The sequence below is a fragment of the Aulostomus chinensis genome, chromosome 6 (assembly GCF_037954235.1).
Source record: "Aulostomus chinensis isolate RoL2024-O1b breed Wild chromosome 6, RoL_Achi_v1.0, whole genome shotgun sequence".
Taxonomy (NCBI): Eukaryota; Metazoa; Chordata; class Actinopteri; order Syngnathiformes; family Aulostomidae; genus Aulostomus; species Aulostomus chinensis.
Window position 1 is genome coordinate 22,125,201 of NC_141325.1, and position 14,058 is coordinate 22,139,258.

The 14,058-nt window shown below is 40.3% G+C and overlaps 1 protein-coding gene across 1 annotated transcript in view; it reads left to right on the forward strand.

Moving 5' to 3' along the window:
• abca2 (ATP-binding cassette, sub-family A (ABC1), member 2) overlaps positions 1-13,415 on the forward strand; it is a 70,960-nt gene extending 57,545 nt beyond the window's left edge. Inside the window, exons 30-48 of the mRNA XM_086207024.1 lie at positions 274-487; positions 1,206-1,311; positions 1,385-1,496; positions 1,611-1,671; positions 1,808-1,982; positions 2,158-2,273; positions 3,325-3,472; positions 3,645-3,768; positions 5,419-5,551; positions 6,241-6,361; positions 7,521-7,699; positions 8,292-8,433; positions 8,519-8,653; positions 8,837-8,940; positions 10,466-10,558; positions 10,666-10,768; positions 10,945-11,082; positions 11,169-11,375; positions 11,851-13,415. Coding sequence (XP_086063150.1) covers positions 274-487; positions 1,206-1,311; positions 1,385-1,496; positions 1,611-1,671; positions 1,808-1,982; positions 2,158-2,273; positions 3,325-3,472; positions 3,645-3,768; positions 5,419-5,551; positions 6,241-6,361; positions 7,521-7,699; positions 8,292-8,433; positions 8,519-8,653; positions 8,837-8,940; positions 10,466-10,558; positions 10,666-10,768; positions 10,945-11,082; positions 11,169-11,375; positions 11,851-11,886 — 2,447 coding nt within the window. The 3' untranslated portion in view covers positions 11,887-13,415. The remainder of the gene's footprint in view (positions 1-273; positions 488-1,205; positions 1,312-1,384; positions 1,497-1,610; positions 1,672-1,807; positions 1,983-2,157; positions 2,274-3,324; positions 3,473-3,644; positions 3,769-5,418; positions 5,552-6,240; positions 6,362-7,520; positions 7,700-8,291; positions 8,434-8,518; positions 8,654-8,836; positions 8,941-10,465; positions 10,559-10,665; positions 10,769-10,944; positions 11,083-11,168; positions 11,376-11,850) is intronic.
• The last annotated feature ends 643 nt before the right edge of the window (positions 13,416-14,058 follow it).

Below are 14,058 nucleotides of genomic sequence, written 5' to 3' on the forward strand. Positions count from 1 at the left end.
TGCAATGCACTGAATCATGCTTAGTGGTGTGCAAGGGTTGTGCTTCCTCGCTTTGCGCAGATTTCACCACCAATCTGAAAGCTCTATTTTTCTGTAGTTTCTCTTTATAAAGCAATTCACTTTTGGTGTCCATGTTGTCCTGGCAATATAAACGAGAATGACTTTCAGAATAATGTGCAGCAACTGTTTTAACAATAAAACTCATGCAGGCCTGTGATCATACTTTTATCTTTTCACTTAGGTTAAAAAACATCTGATTTTGTCTTTGCTTAGAGCCTGTGACTTCTCCTCCAACTCTTCCCCTGACTGTCCATGAGCTGGTGCGTTGTACCTGCTCTATGCAGGGGGCTAGCTTCTCTTGTCCCAGCGGGGTTGGAGGCCGCCCACCCCTCATGAAGGTGGTGACAGGGGACATACTAGTGGACATCACAGGCCGCAACATCTCAGAGTATCTGCTCTTCACATCAGACAGACTGCGCCTGCACAGGTACTGTAAAGATAAACATTTGCCTCTTCACCGCATATAAAGCTGGTTTCATGGTTGTGCACTACTACCAGAAAATATTACCTTGATACTGTTCTGTCATTTACAGTACACTATTTTATATTTGACTCAGTTTGAGTTTCCATTCACAAATTTGAAAACAAAACACTATTTTTGGCCTCAAAATGAATAAAATGAAAAATTGAAATAAATTTATTAAAGAGTGCAGTGTCTGATATAACCTGGAAGCACCCTTGGTATTAGAAGTGTTATGCTGTATAACTGCAATGTCCCGGGGACTTTTAAAAAATGTACGGTAATCACCTCTATTTTATCTTTAAATAATCACCTCTATTTTATCTTTCAACTTCAGATTGAAGTTTGCATAAAGTTTGAAATTCTAATGCTTGAAAAAACATGAAAATGTCTATATTCTGTATCGTACTTTGTCAGGACCCAAATTAGAGAGCTATCCGCTCAAGTGTGCGGTCCCTTGAGTTTGGGTGCCCAGAGTGTGATTTCACAGGAAACAGCTGTTAGCAGTAGACCTGGTCTGCAGTTCACCTGTTCGATTTAGACTGTGGTAGTTGTCTCGTTCTTTGGTGTGAAAGTGTTCTTTTCTGAAATAGGCATAAACAGACTCACTCCAGCTCACTTTTCAATCTCATTTGTCTTGCTCTCCTACAACATGTCATTTATACTCTGGCTTTGATTGTAATAGGTATGGTGGTCTAACAGTAGGCAACATCCAGAAATCAATTCCAGCATCCTTTGGAAGGAAGATACCTCCAATGGTCCGTAAGATAGCGGTCCGCAGGTCAGCTCAGGTAAGACTCTCTGAACTTGCTGAGCAGCTAAGAAATATGACCAACCTTTAAGAGTAAGTCCTCCTGTGTCTAGGTTCTGTACAACAACAAAGGTTACCACAGTATGCCAACATATCTGAATGTCCTCAACAATGCCATCCTGCGTGCCAACCTGCCTGCATCCAAGGGCAACCCTTCTGCTTATGGTAATGGAACATCAGATCCAACATGAGTATGCCTGATATTGACAACATAGTATAGAAGCAGTTGTTTGTTATTGGGAATAACAATGTCGTTATTATCATGTGTGTGTTTTCCAGGTATCACACTAACAAACCACCCAATGAATCGAACCAGTGCCAGTCTCTCTTTGGACTACTTGTTAGTCACTGTTCCATGTTTTAAAAAATTACTATAGTTTTTTAGAATTCTCCTCTCCTCTCTGAAAAGCATATCATCTCATCTCATCTCTTCTCTTCTCCTCTCCTCTCCTCTCCTCTCCTCTCTGTATCTCCAGACTCCAGGGTACAGATGTGGTGATTGCCATCTTCATCATCGTGGCCATGTCCTTTGTGCCAGCAAGCTTTGTGGTTTTCCTGGTTGCAGAGAAATCAACAAAGGCCAAACATCTGCAGTTTGTCAGTGGCTGTGACCCAGTCATGTATTGGCTAGCTAACTACATATGGGACATGGTGAGGAGGACACTTGAAACTCTCAAAGAGACTGCATTGTAGTTGTAGAGTTTCTCACACAAGTACAATTACATGCAGTTAAGAAAAACCTTGATTAGTCCCAGTACAATCAGGTGATGAAACTGAACCCCTCATGTGTAATATGTGTCCGTGTTATCTCCTCCCCTCTTTCCAGCTCAACTACCTGGTCCCTGCCACATGTTGTGTTATTATTCTGTTTGTGTTCGACCTGCCAGCCTACACCTCTCCAACCAACTTCCCTGCTGTTCTCTCCCTCTTCCTCCTCTATGGGTGAGTCATAGCACCACTGCAGATCAAGCTGTTTCCTGGTTTAGGCTTGATTATATTATTTTATTTTACATATTTTTGTTGCTTAATCTCTCAGCTGCTTACTTCAGACATTTTGTGAATTTCCAGGTTTCCGAATATCTTCTTCCAACCAAATACAGTTGAGAAGAAATTTTTTATTTTATCGTCAGTGGAAAAATGTCATGTTCAAAGAGGGAAGAAAAGGGAAAATAGAGGGCAAAAGAGACTCTGCAAAAGAACAAAAAACAGAACGGACGGACCTAGGAAGGCAAACATAAGAGATTAAGAAATTCATTTCTAGGCTATAATTCTGAAGTCAGACCCTACACCAGCTTGTGATGTGTAGTTCTAAATATGTGGTTAATTTTTGACCATACATTTCCTTGTATGGTGGAGGCAGAAACTTTCAGACACACTTTATATTCTGGCTCTATCTTTTCCTTTGGGAGATTGATAAAGTATTTTCCATGGTATGCCAACAGATGAAAAAGAGAATATATTATTATCTTATTTTTATATTTTTTTTTGGACTGAACATTCACTTAACAATTTAGGGAATATTTCTTCCCTTTAACTGAGAAGTAAGTTTTTGTTTTGATTTTCATGGCAAAATATGCTTATCCCATAAGTAGAGTTCTGCTCACTATCATATTTTTTTATCCACATGTGAGGTAGTTTGAGGGTTTGGGTTACTGCTGCTGCACAGCAAGAAGGCCCTGGGTTCTGTGCCTTTCTGTGATGAGGTCACATGTTCAGCCCATGCCTGTGTGGTGTCTCTGATAGTGCTCCGGCTTCCTCCGGCGCACCAAATGCCTGCAAGTTAGTGTAATTGGAGACTCTGATTTTACAATTGGTATTAATGTTGTCTCTGTACTGCAAGTCAGACCTGTGATTTACCCCGCCTCTCAACCAGCGTCAGTTTAGATCGTAGCAAGCGATTGTAAGCAAGCAGATGGGATATAGTTTCTTTGGGTCTGATATCCCAAGGCCGTGCTCATGATGAAGTCTTGTTAAAATGTCTGGCTTATTCCAGGTGGTCCATCACTCCCATCATGTACCCAGCATCCTTCTGGTTCGAGGTTCCCAGTACAGCTTACGTGTTCCTTATCGTGATCAACCTTTTCATTGGCATCACTGCCACTGTTGCCACCTTTCTCCTCCAGCTTTTTGAACATGATAAGGTCAGTTTAACTCTTGGTACTATGAACTGTCAAGAGTGGAGAGAGGAGTTTGTTCCTATCTACTGGTTTATTGAGACACCAGGTCATTCCACAGTCTGTTTCAACTCCCAGATGTCCTGTACTGCACATGTACATGCAGAAGTGATAAGAGTTGATGTTTTCTTGTCGTCAGGATCTGAAAAAAGTCAATAGCTACCTGAAGTCCTGTTTCCTCATCTTCCCCAACTACAACCTGGGCCATGGCCTGATGGAAATGGCCTACAACGAATACATCAATGAATACTATGCCAAAATAGGTATGAGAATACACCCCTATGTGTTGAAAAAGTGGACACACAGTATAAGACTAACCTGTTTAAACAATGTTAGCTTGTCTAAATCCTTCAGTAACTGAAGATCAGAGAGCATGGAGGGAGAGTCAATTCTTCTTACACATTGTGCCTGAAATACCATTTTATGTATATGATATGTTAATGATTATCATGAATATGTGACATGGATTATTAGATATTGAATATTAACAATATAAGCATTTTTTCAACCAAACCTGTGACCACAATTAGAGCTTCAGAATGTGGCAGGATGTGTGTGTGTGTGTGTGTGTGTGTGTGTGTGTGTGTGTGTGTGTGTGTGTGTGTGTGTGTGTGTGTGTGTGTGTGTGTGTGTGTGAGCGCCTTGATATTCAGATTTTGTTCCTTCTATTTTCAGTTTGCAGATAACAAATGTTCTGGTTCAGGCAACAAAATGACCACTTTGCCTTTGTCCAGTAAAATGTTCTATTTAAACCCTTTTTACCTGCATATTTTTCTGCATCCTGGTTGAGATAAGTTCCCCCTTCTGTGAATTTTGCCCCTATAGTATGGAAGTTACCAGATATTATGATGCAGCTGTTTGATAATGTGTTAATAATAATACAATTCCAGATCAGGACAAGCAGATAAAAAAAATATCAAAAAATCAGAAGCAAATATAATCTATAATAAAATTATTACAGAAATATGTGAAAAAGCAAAACAATTCTGAGTTTGCCTGTTTCAGCTCTCCAGGCAGGGAATACCAAACTTGTGGAGCCCAAACAGTAAAGACTCATATTCTAGATTCTGGAACCACTAGCGGGGCCCTACCTGGGGACCTGGTGCCAGGATCAGGCTTAGAGTAAGTTAGGAGATCACAGATGCGGGCACGGGCCTGAATAACAATGCCTTAAGGATTTGTAAAGCCGTGATAAAAGAAGGTTGTCTACTATAACAATTGCAATGGTAAATTGATAGACTATCTTCATAGAATAAATTATAAATGTTGTACATCATGCATTCGCTTATTTAAGTAATTAGTTATTTATTTTTCATGTCTTTGCCCACTTCATGCTGTATAATTATTAGAGTAAATATATATATATTATAATAATATTATTATTATTGCCACTGGGATAGGCTCCAGCCCCCCTGCAACCCTTAACAGGATAAGCGGGAGAAAATGGATGGATGGATGGATTATTATTATTGTTGTTGTTGTTATTATTACTACTACTAGTACTATTATTACCTCTTCATATGGCTTTACACCTCGACTCTCTGATATCCAATTTTTTTCTGACACAGCATAGTTCGGGTTTTATGATCAGTGTTTTGTCTTGTATGTGTTACTTATGTCACCCTTGTCTTTTGTTGTTCTTGGGTAGTGTTTTTTTATGCACAATGAGAAAACCTTATATGCTTATCGTATCATTATGTTCTTTCCTACTTAGATAATTAGTAGGGGGGTTTAAATTAAAATATTACCCTCTTGCACACAAATAAACTTTTCTATGAAAATATTCACATATATAACACATTCAATATAACACATTTATTTATTTTATACTAATGTGTCCAGGGTTCTCTGAAAGAAGAAGCAAAGCTGCCTGTTTATGCTCTTAATAAAATATGCGCTTAATGTGTCTTCAGGTCAGTTTGACAAGATGAAATCTCCATTTGAGTGGGATATTGTGACTCGAGGACTCGTTGCCATGACTATTGAAGGCTTTGTTGGTTTCCTCATCACCATCTTGTGCCAGTACAACTTCCTCAGGAAACCCCTGTGAGTGAGGGTGCATATGTACAATAGAGTCCAACCGATGCTGGGTTTTTAGGGCAGGTGCTGATTCCACTATGTACTTTATCGTCATGCATACATGTACTTGGTTAAATAAGGTCTTTACTGAGATTTATGCTATAGCTTGACACCACTCATGTAAAGGTTTGAACTCCAAACACATTCTTGCTTTTTAAAAAAATAATTAAAGTGTAACTCATTGTTTGCTGCTGCAAGAGATCTGCTATCACGATGTGCGGTGCAAAACCAGATTTTTTAATTTCTGCTTACTGGAATTGCTGTGTTTGGAGTGAACTCATAACTTATACAGTAAGATGTACACTTAACTAGCTTCCAACCGGCTGATAAGAATGCAGCTACGACGTTACCAAGCTAGCTAATGTATAAAGTGAGCACAAATGACAGGACGGTTTATGATGTTTAATTAGATTCCAGTGTTGCATCTCACTATAATCGGCTTGCCAATTAATCGGTTGGGCTCAAATGTATACTTACAGATGGGGTTTATTGATATAATTGTTATAGTAAAATGCAAAATGTTTTCTTAAGTGGTCATTTGTTTTTGTTCTTGACAGCTACCAACCTGCAGACTACATGTCAATGATCATCAAGTGTGAAAAATTAAAGATTGAACTGCTGTTTTTTAAGTTCACAAATAAATGTATTGAATACAGGAGGGTTCCAGTCAGCTGCCAGCCTATAGAGGATGAAGATGTAGATGTGGCTTGCGAGAGACGAAGAGTGCTGAGAGGAGACGCTGACAATGACATGCTGAAGATTGAGAACCTCACAAAGGTTTAAAGAATAAGCTTATAAATACATTGTCTTGAGTAAAAAGATTACGCTCTAAAAATGTGTTTTTACCTAATACAAAATGGACTCCTAAATTCTGTCTCAGATAAGAAGGGGCAATCCAGTGTACTTCCCTTTCATTCATGCATAGATGGGAAAACAATGAAGTGATCTGAGGAGGGGAGTACAGTGTAATAATTTGGATTGGCTGAAGATCCAGTGGTTTGAGGCAGAGGCAGGTAGCCAGCCAAAGGAATGTTCCAGCAGGCCGCCAACAGATCACAAATGCCTTTAGCAATTTATGTGGAAGTACTCAAAGGAATTGATATAGCAGATGTAGGTTATTTTATATATATATATATATATATATATATATATATATATATATATATATACACACACACACACACACACACACAGTGTATACAGCTATGAGAAGGAAATACAAAGCCAAATGGGAACATTTACAGATTACTTGAATAAATACATGCATGCATACATGTATATATGACTATGTAAATCCTTGGGAATAACTACATCCAGATGCTGAACCAGGTCTGAGTTTAATTAATAGAGAATTGATTGACAGCAATGAACTAAGTGTGTGAGTCAAAGGCTGACTTAGTGCCTGTTGAATGTAACTGAACTGAGAAAGTTAGACAGTTATTTAGTGGCTGCAGAATGAGTTTATCTGTAAAGTTTGTGTACATGCAACTTTTTCCCGCTATTAGAAATTATCTTGTCATGCCTGTCTTACTGTTTCTGTGTGTATAAAATTTTCATTACAATTTACATACACACCCATAGAAACTCACTGACCACTTTATTAATATACTTTATACCGTTTCAATCCCTTTTAGAACCCTTTCAGAACTGTCTTAATTCTGGGTTGCATAGATTCAACAATGTGCGCAAAACATTTCCAGATGATTTTGACATGATAGCAGCATATACAGATTCATCATGAACAGGTTTCTGCACCATTTTTTCTGCAGATTTGTTGGCAGCACCTTCATGATGCCAATCTTCCATTCTAGAACATCCCAAAGGTGCTGTCTTCAACTGAGATCTGGGACTGTTTTTCCAGCTAAGCAAATGAGAAAAGTGCCTGTGACATGATGTTGATTTAAGGAGCTGAGGAACATGTCTTCCTCTCCCTCAGGTTTATAAATCCAGAAAGATGGGTCGTATCCTGGCAGTGGACCGGCTGTGCTTGGGCATCCGGCCTGGTGAGTGCTTTGGGCTGCTGGGAGTGAACGGAGCTGGGAAGACCACCACCTTTAAGATGCTGACTGGAGACGAGTGCACTACTGGGGGAGAAGCCTTCATTAACGGGCACAGGTCTGTCCCAGTATCTCAATAAATGTGACAACTTTTGACCTCAATTGCCCCACATGGTGACACTACCCACAGTGACATTTACTAATCCTGTTACAATACATTTGCATGTCTTTGGACTGTGTGAGGAAGCCGGAGTACCAGAGAGAACCCACACAGGGACAGGGAGAACATGCAAACTCCACATAGAAAGCTCCCGTGCACGATTGCTGTGAGACGACAGTGCTAACTACTGCACCACCGTGCCACCTCACACATAGTCTTATTGAATATTCTCCATCTGAAGAGTACACCATACTACGTGGTGGTCTGCTGGACGACTGGCATGGAGAATGCCACCAGCATAAGTCCAGCTTGGTTTGTGTCTGCTTTGCCTGATTTGGATGAAGGTTGCTTTCACACCTTCCTGGTTTTCTTCAGTTAAATTGAACTCTAATGTGGTTTTCCCTTTGGTATAGTTCTTTTTAGCAGATGGGAACATAATTGTACTTATCTCAAAATAACAAGCTTTATTTTCTCAGACAAAATTAACCTTTCGTGATTTAAAAAAGGCATTGCAAATGGCAAATACACTGCTGTGTGTGTGTGTTCACAGTATTTTGAAGGACCTGTTGCGTGTCCAGCAGTGTATCGGTTACTGTCCACAGTTTGATGCTCTGTTTGACGACTTGACAGCCAGAGAACATCTGGAGCTTTACACTCGTCTCCGTGGCATTCCCTGGAAGGACCAGGAGAGGGTTTGTCTCACACACAGTCAACAAAGAAAATACATTTGTTTTTTTGGATCAAGTTAGTGATCTCAACATTGGGCTCCTCCCTCAGGTTGTGCAGTGGGCATTACAAAAACTGGAGTTGCTCAAGTATGCAGACAAGCCAGCTGGCACCTACAGTGGAGGAAACAAGCGTAAGCTGTCCACTGCCATAGCTCTGATAGGATACCCCTCACTCATATTCCTGGTAAGACATTTTAAAGGATGTTTGTGCGGTACCTACTTTATTTTTGGCAGTGGATTAGTACACAAATGTAATGCAAAAAGGGAAACATTTAAACCGAGGACAGTGGAGTATGGACAAATTCCGCAGTGTTGAAGTGAATGTGAATATGTGAAGTCCCTGAGCGCTATGTGTCCCCTTTTCCAGGATGAGCCCACCACTGGGATGGATCCAAAGGCTCGGAGATTCCTCTGGAATTTAATCCTGGACATAATCAAGACTGGACGATCTGTAGTGCTGACATCACATAGGTGAGACATTCTCAGGGCTGGGTTCCTAACCTTACCTGTCTTCCATGCTTGGTAGAGCACTCTGTCCAAGAGACCAAATCATGTAAACAGTGAAGAGAGTTCAGGTGGCCATAACTGAAAATGGCCCCCATTAAGTCAGTGGAACACAATAGTAGAAATAGTCAGTGATAGACAGTGATTGAACGCTAATACTTTGATAATTTGATAGAATTTGTTCATTCCTTTACTCGAAAACCTGGTGGTGCATGTGCTTTTACTTTATTGTGATTGCATCAAAAGAGCAAGAATTGTAGATACTTTCTTCTTCATTGCTTACACCTCCAGTTGATGCATTAGACAGAACAGTATGAATTAGTAGGGGGATTTAAGTATGAGTGAATCGAAAATATAGACCAGAGTTATAAAGGGGAAGTAACCTAATACAATGCAACATCACTTAGCATCAATCATTATCTCAGCTAGCATTTTCAGAATCTAAGTTACAAATGATTTGTGTGTGTGGATACACTTGAGAGGTCAAGTTTGACACAAGCAAATTGATTGGCTGAAGTCCCACTGTGACATTCATCCATCCATCCATTTTATTCCACTTATCGTTTTAAGGGTTGTCGGGGGGGCTTTTGGTTATGAGGCAGGCTACTCCCTGAACAGGTCGCCAGTCCATCACAGGGCCAACACATATAGACAGTCAACTTTTCACACTCACATTCACACCTACAGTCAATTTAGAGTATCAATCAGCCTAGTTCCCAATTGCATGTCTTTGGACTGTGGGAGGAAGCCGGAGTACCGGAGAGAACCCACACAGGCACAGGGAGAACATGGAGACTCCACACAGAAAAATCCCGTGTCTGAGCCAGGACTCAAACCCGGAACCTTCTTGCTGTGAGTGCTAACCACTGCACCACTGTGCCGCCCTGAGACAAAGAAACACTATTTTCATTCTAAGTCCAAATGTTCTGTACATCGTTTACCTCTGTTCTAACATCCATTAATGATGACATTTGCAAATCTGTATTAATGAAGCATTAAACACATGCACATACAGATTCAATCTTAAATTGTATGGCATTCATTGCTGCTTGTCATACTTTCCGTGCTCTCGACCAGTTCAAAGCCAATACACACAACACCCGAGTTGTGTTTTGTGCTGTGAGAGATTGATGGTTGAAATGATGGCCAATAACTTCTGGAGCTAGGCTCACCACAGTAAATGCTGTCTCTCTCCACCATTGTTATGGTCTGTCTGAGATGTTACCTCTAACATTACATGTACAGACTAAGGAGGAGCTGTGACAGCTTAGAATCTACAGGTGTATCCTTGAAGTTCCCTGTCAAAAGGAGACAGTTTTGATGGCAGATTTTAAGGATTCTGAAGGTTTCAACAGTCACTGGTGCTTGATGATGTAGCACTGTTTAAATACATCCATTTAAGGCAACCTACAGGTTCACTTTCATTTTTGAGGCTTATTTGAGACTTATTTTCACTTTTGTGCATTCTGTGATTACATGCTGCGCTCTTCAGTATGGAGGAATGTGAAGCTTTGTGCACGAGACTGGGCATCATGGTGAACTGCAGGTTTAAATGCCTGGGCAGCATCCAGCACCTCAAGAACAGGTCATGAGAATATACAATTTAAGTTTGTCACTTAACTCGTGTTAAATTTTTTATTTACATTTTTTTTTTAAAGTCTGATTTAATATTTCTGTCTTTGTATGTTGAAGGTTTGGTGATGGCTACATGATCACAGTTAGAACAAAGAGCAGCTCCAATGTTAAGGAGGTTGTTCGATTCTTCAACAGAAACTTTCCAGAGGCTGTGTTGAAGGTAGATTACTGGAACTTCCCCTTTCTTTCTCACACTCAATCCAGTTCATGTACAGCATGTGGATAAACATGTAGTGGTTATGTTTTGATTCAGACTTGACTTTTAATATCATGCAGGGTTTGGACAAACATTTAGTAGTAATGTTTGGATTCAGACTTGACTTGTCATATTTGCAGGAGCATCACCACACCAAGGTCCAGTACCAGTTGAAGTTTGAGAGGATCTCCTTGGCTCAGGTCTTTAGTAAGATGGAGCAGGTAGTGCATGTTCTGGGAATCGAGGACTACTCTGTCAGCCAGACGACCCTTGACAACGTGAGATAAACCTCTTGTACAACTGCATGAAGGACAAGAAAGATGGAATTTAGGATGCTTTATCACTTTCCATTTTTTCTGCTCAGGTGTTTGTCAACTTTGCCAAGAAGCAAAGTGATAACCTGGAGCAGCAGGAGTTGTTGCCTGCTGGTGGTGGACAGTCCCCCCTGCAGCGTATCCTCAAACTTCTGAGGTCTCGGCCAGCCAACTCAGAGCTCAACACTTTGATCAGTGAGGCCCCAGGGGAGCTGGAGAGTGATGATGATGGACTCATCAGCTTTGAGGAGGAAAGAGTGAGTGGAGCACACCTTCTTTAATTTTTCTAATGTTTTGCATTTAAGGTCAAGAAGTTGATAACTCAGGCAGATACTGGAGACCCTCTGGCTAAGCCTTGGAGAAGGAGGCTGAGGACTTGAGGTCTTTCAGTTAAGTGATCAGTCAAGCTAAGCTAATCAGCTAGGGGATTCCCACAGTTCCTCCAACAGAGGCCACTTTCTGGTTTACAACTCTAGTTTTAACATGGATAGGAGGTTCCCTGTGTATGTGCAAAATAAAGTTCAAGTGAGAAAACAAAGGGTTAGTGGTTGAATTGGGGTGGAGCACATGAAATTATGCCAATTAATGAACCCATATGGGGAATGTTAAGGTTCAATTTGTGTGTGTGTATGTGTGTGTGTGTGTGTGCGTGTGTGTGTGTGTGTGTGTGTGTGCGTGTGTGTGTGTGTGCGTGTGTGTGTGTGTGTGTGTGTGTGTGTGTGTGTGTGTCAGGTACAGCTCTCATTCAACACAGACACTCTTTGTTGAGATGAGACTGAGCAGCAAGTGGAGGAGGGCCAGCAGACGTGTCTGTCGGAGCTCGGAGGCCTGGCGAGACCACAGCTGCTGATTTTTCCATGAAGAGGACCAAACTCTTTGCACTGTGGGACGTTGGACCAGTAGTTCAATACTTCAGCCTCAAATTTTTCATCCCAAGAGGGATTGAGGTGGTTTAGATGATATCATCCAGACAGAGGCGTTGACCTGCACAGATATAACTATAGGTGGAGACACTGCAGCAAGTAGACTCCGTCCTGCAGTGTGTGTGTGTTTTTTTTAATGCATCTCTAGACAGCTGATGGATGAAGTGGGTTTGGTGTCTTTGTTCATGAAAGGATGAAATTCGATGATTTACAATGTTAGTACAGGTTACTGTGAGTTTGCCAAAGGGGCCTAATGTAACTGCAGTAAGCCATTGTTACTGTACTATACTACTAGATCGATCATGAGAGCATGCTTTGGCAAAGCTGACTGCTACTAGACTTGTCATTCTAGCACCAAGAATGCTTTCATTTCTGTATGGAAACAGCTGAGGAGTGATGTGTGTGATTCCCCCACCTACCCCCAAATAACAGAGAGGAAGTAGCAGGACTCCAACAAGCTCCATGTAATATTTGTAAAATTGAATGAAAATGTCTGGATTTGCCCCAGAATTGACTGTGTTCCTGAGCTCATGCTACCCCCTCAACATCAAGCCTGGTAGTTTTTGTGTCATCCTTCTGGCTGACACAGACAAATTCACCATGATGAAAAAAAGCCTTTCTGGCAGTAGTAGTGTCACATGTGCCCCCCCCCCCCCCCCCCGTGAAATCAGCTGTTAGCCTTTTTGTTGAGTTCAGTGTGATGTCACAGAAAATCTACTGTAATCAACTGTAATGATAGTTTTGACACTGTATTTTGGTCTCTTTCTACTGAATGCTATCCTTTTTGGTTTGCTTGTTACATATCATCTTGTGGACTCCTGCCAAGAAGATACTCTATATGCACACAGTGTATGCAGAATATTATTATTATTATCTTTATTGAAGACAATCAGCTTTCCAACATGGAGAAACTGAAGTGAACTCTTGACATTTCCTGACAATAACTGATCATCACTGTGATATTAAAGGGAACTCTCAGATCACAAGAGTATAATCTTTTAACTTTAGCACTGCACATCTTTCATGATTTATGGGAAATACTGTAATTGTTGGGAAATTTGTTGGTCTCAAAATGTGGTATTTGTCGAAATTTACAAAACACATATGACTGATGGATGGTTTGAACTGGTTTCTCATGAGTTTTGTAACCTGTCCTCTCAGAATAATTTCTGTTGCACTGCTTATTTCACAGCTAATTGCAGTCATATTTTTGGTGATTCTTATAAATATGGTGTGCTTTTTTTCCGATTTGGAGGGGTTGTGATTGAAAAGGAAAAATGTACTACTGTAATTTTTTTTTCTCTGAGAATGTAAAGCTTTGAATTGATTATAAAATACTGTCTAAATAAAAAAAATACATATATTTGACCATAACACTGATGATTGTGATTTTAAACTTTGGTTTCACACTTTTGCATCATTAAAGCACAGAATGAAGCAAGTTCTTTTTAAAAGGATTAAATGTAAACCAAGGCACTATTCAAGAGAAAAATTCCCCCTCCAATCAAGTTGACAATCAAATCATTACTATTGAGGATGCAATTTTTCAAGAATTAGTTGTTGTTGTTAGTTCAAGCGAAAGCTTGAAAGTTGATGCCAGACCTGAATACTGACTAGAAAAATTTTATTTGAATAATTTACGAAAGATGTGGAAGAAATTAAAAATTTCAAGAAATATTCCCATCACTGTGACCATGACTTTTAACCACCAACATCTTATCAGTTCATTCTTGAGCTTCAGAGAGCTGTTTCTTTCAAATTTCAAAAATATCCCTCAAGGATCTCCTGCCATATCAGGACTGTGTCAGATGACCTTTGACTGTTGGCCACCAAAATCTTATTAAATCTAATTAATTAATTCTAGCCCTGATCCTGAAGTCATGACATTGTATTAGAGCCACTGTAGGAAAAAAAAGAAGAGTGAGAAGAGAAGGACGGCCATCAGTACTGCAACGGCCTGACAGCACTGCACAGTAGTAGTAGTAGTAGTACATCTGTATCAGCACACTGCTGAACC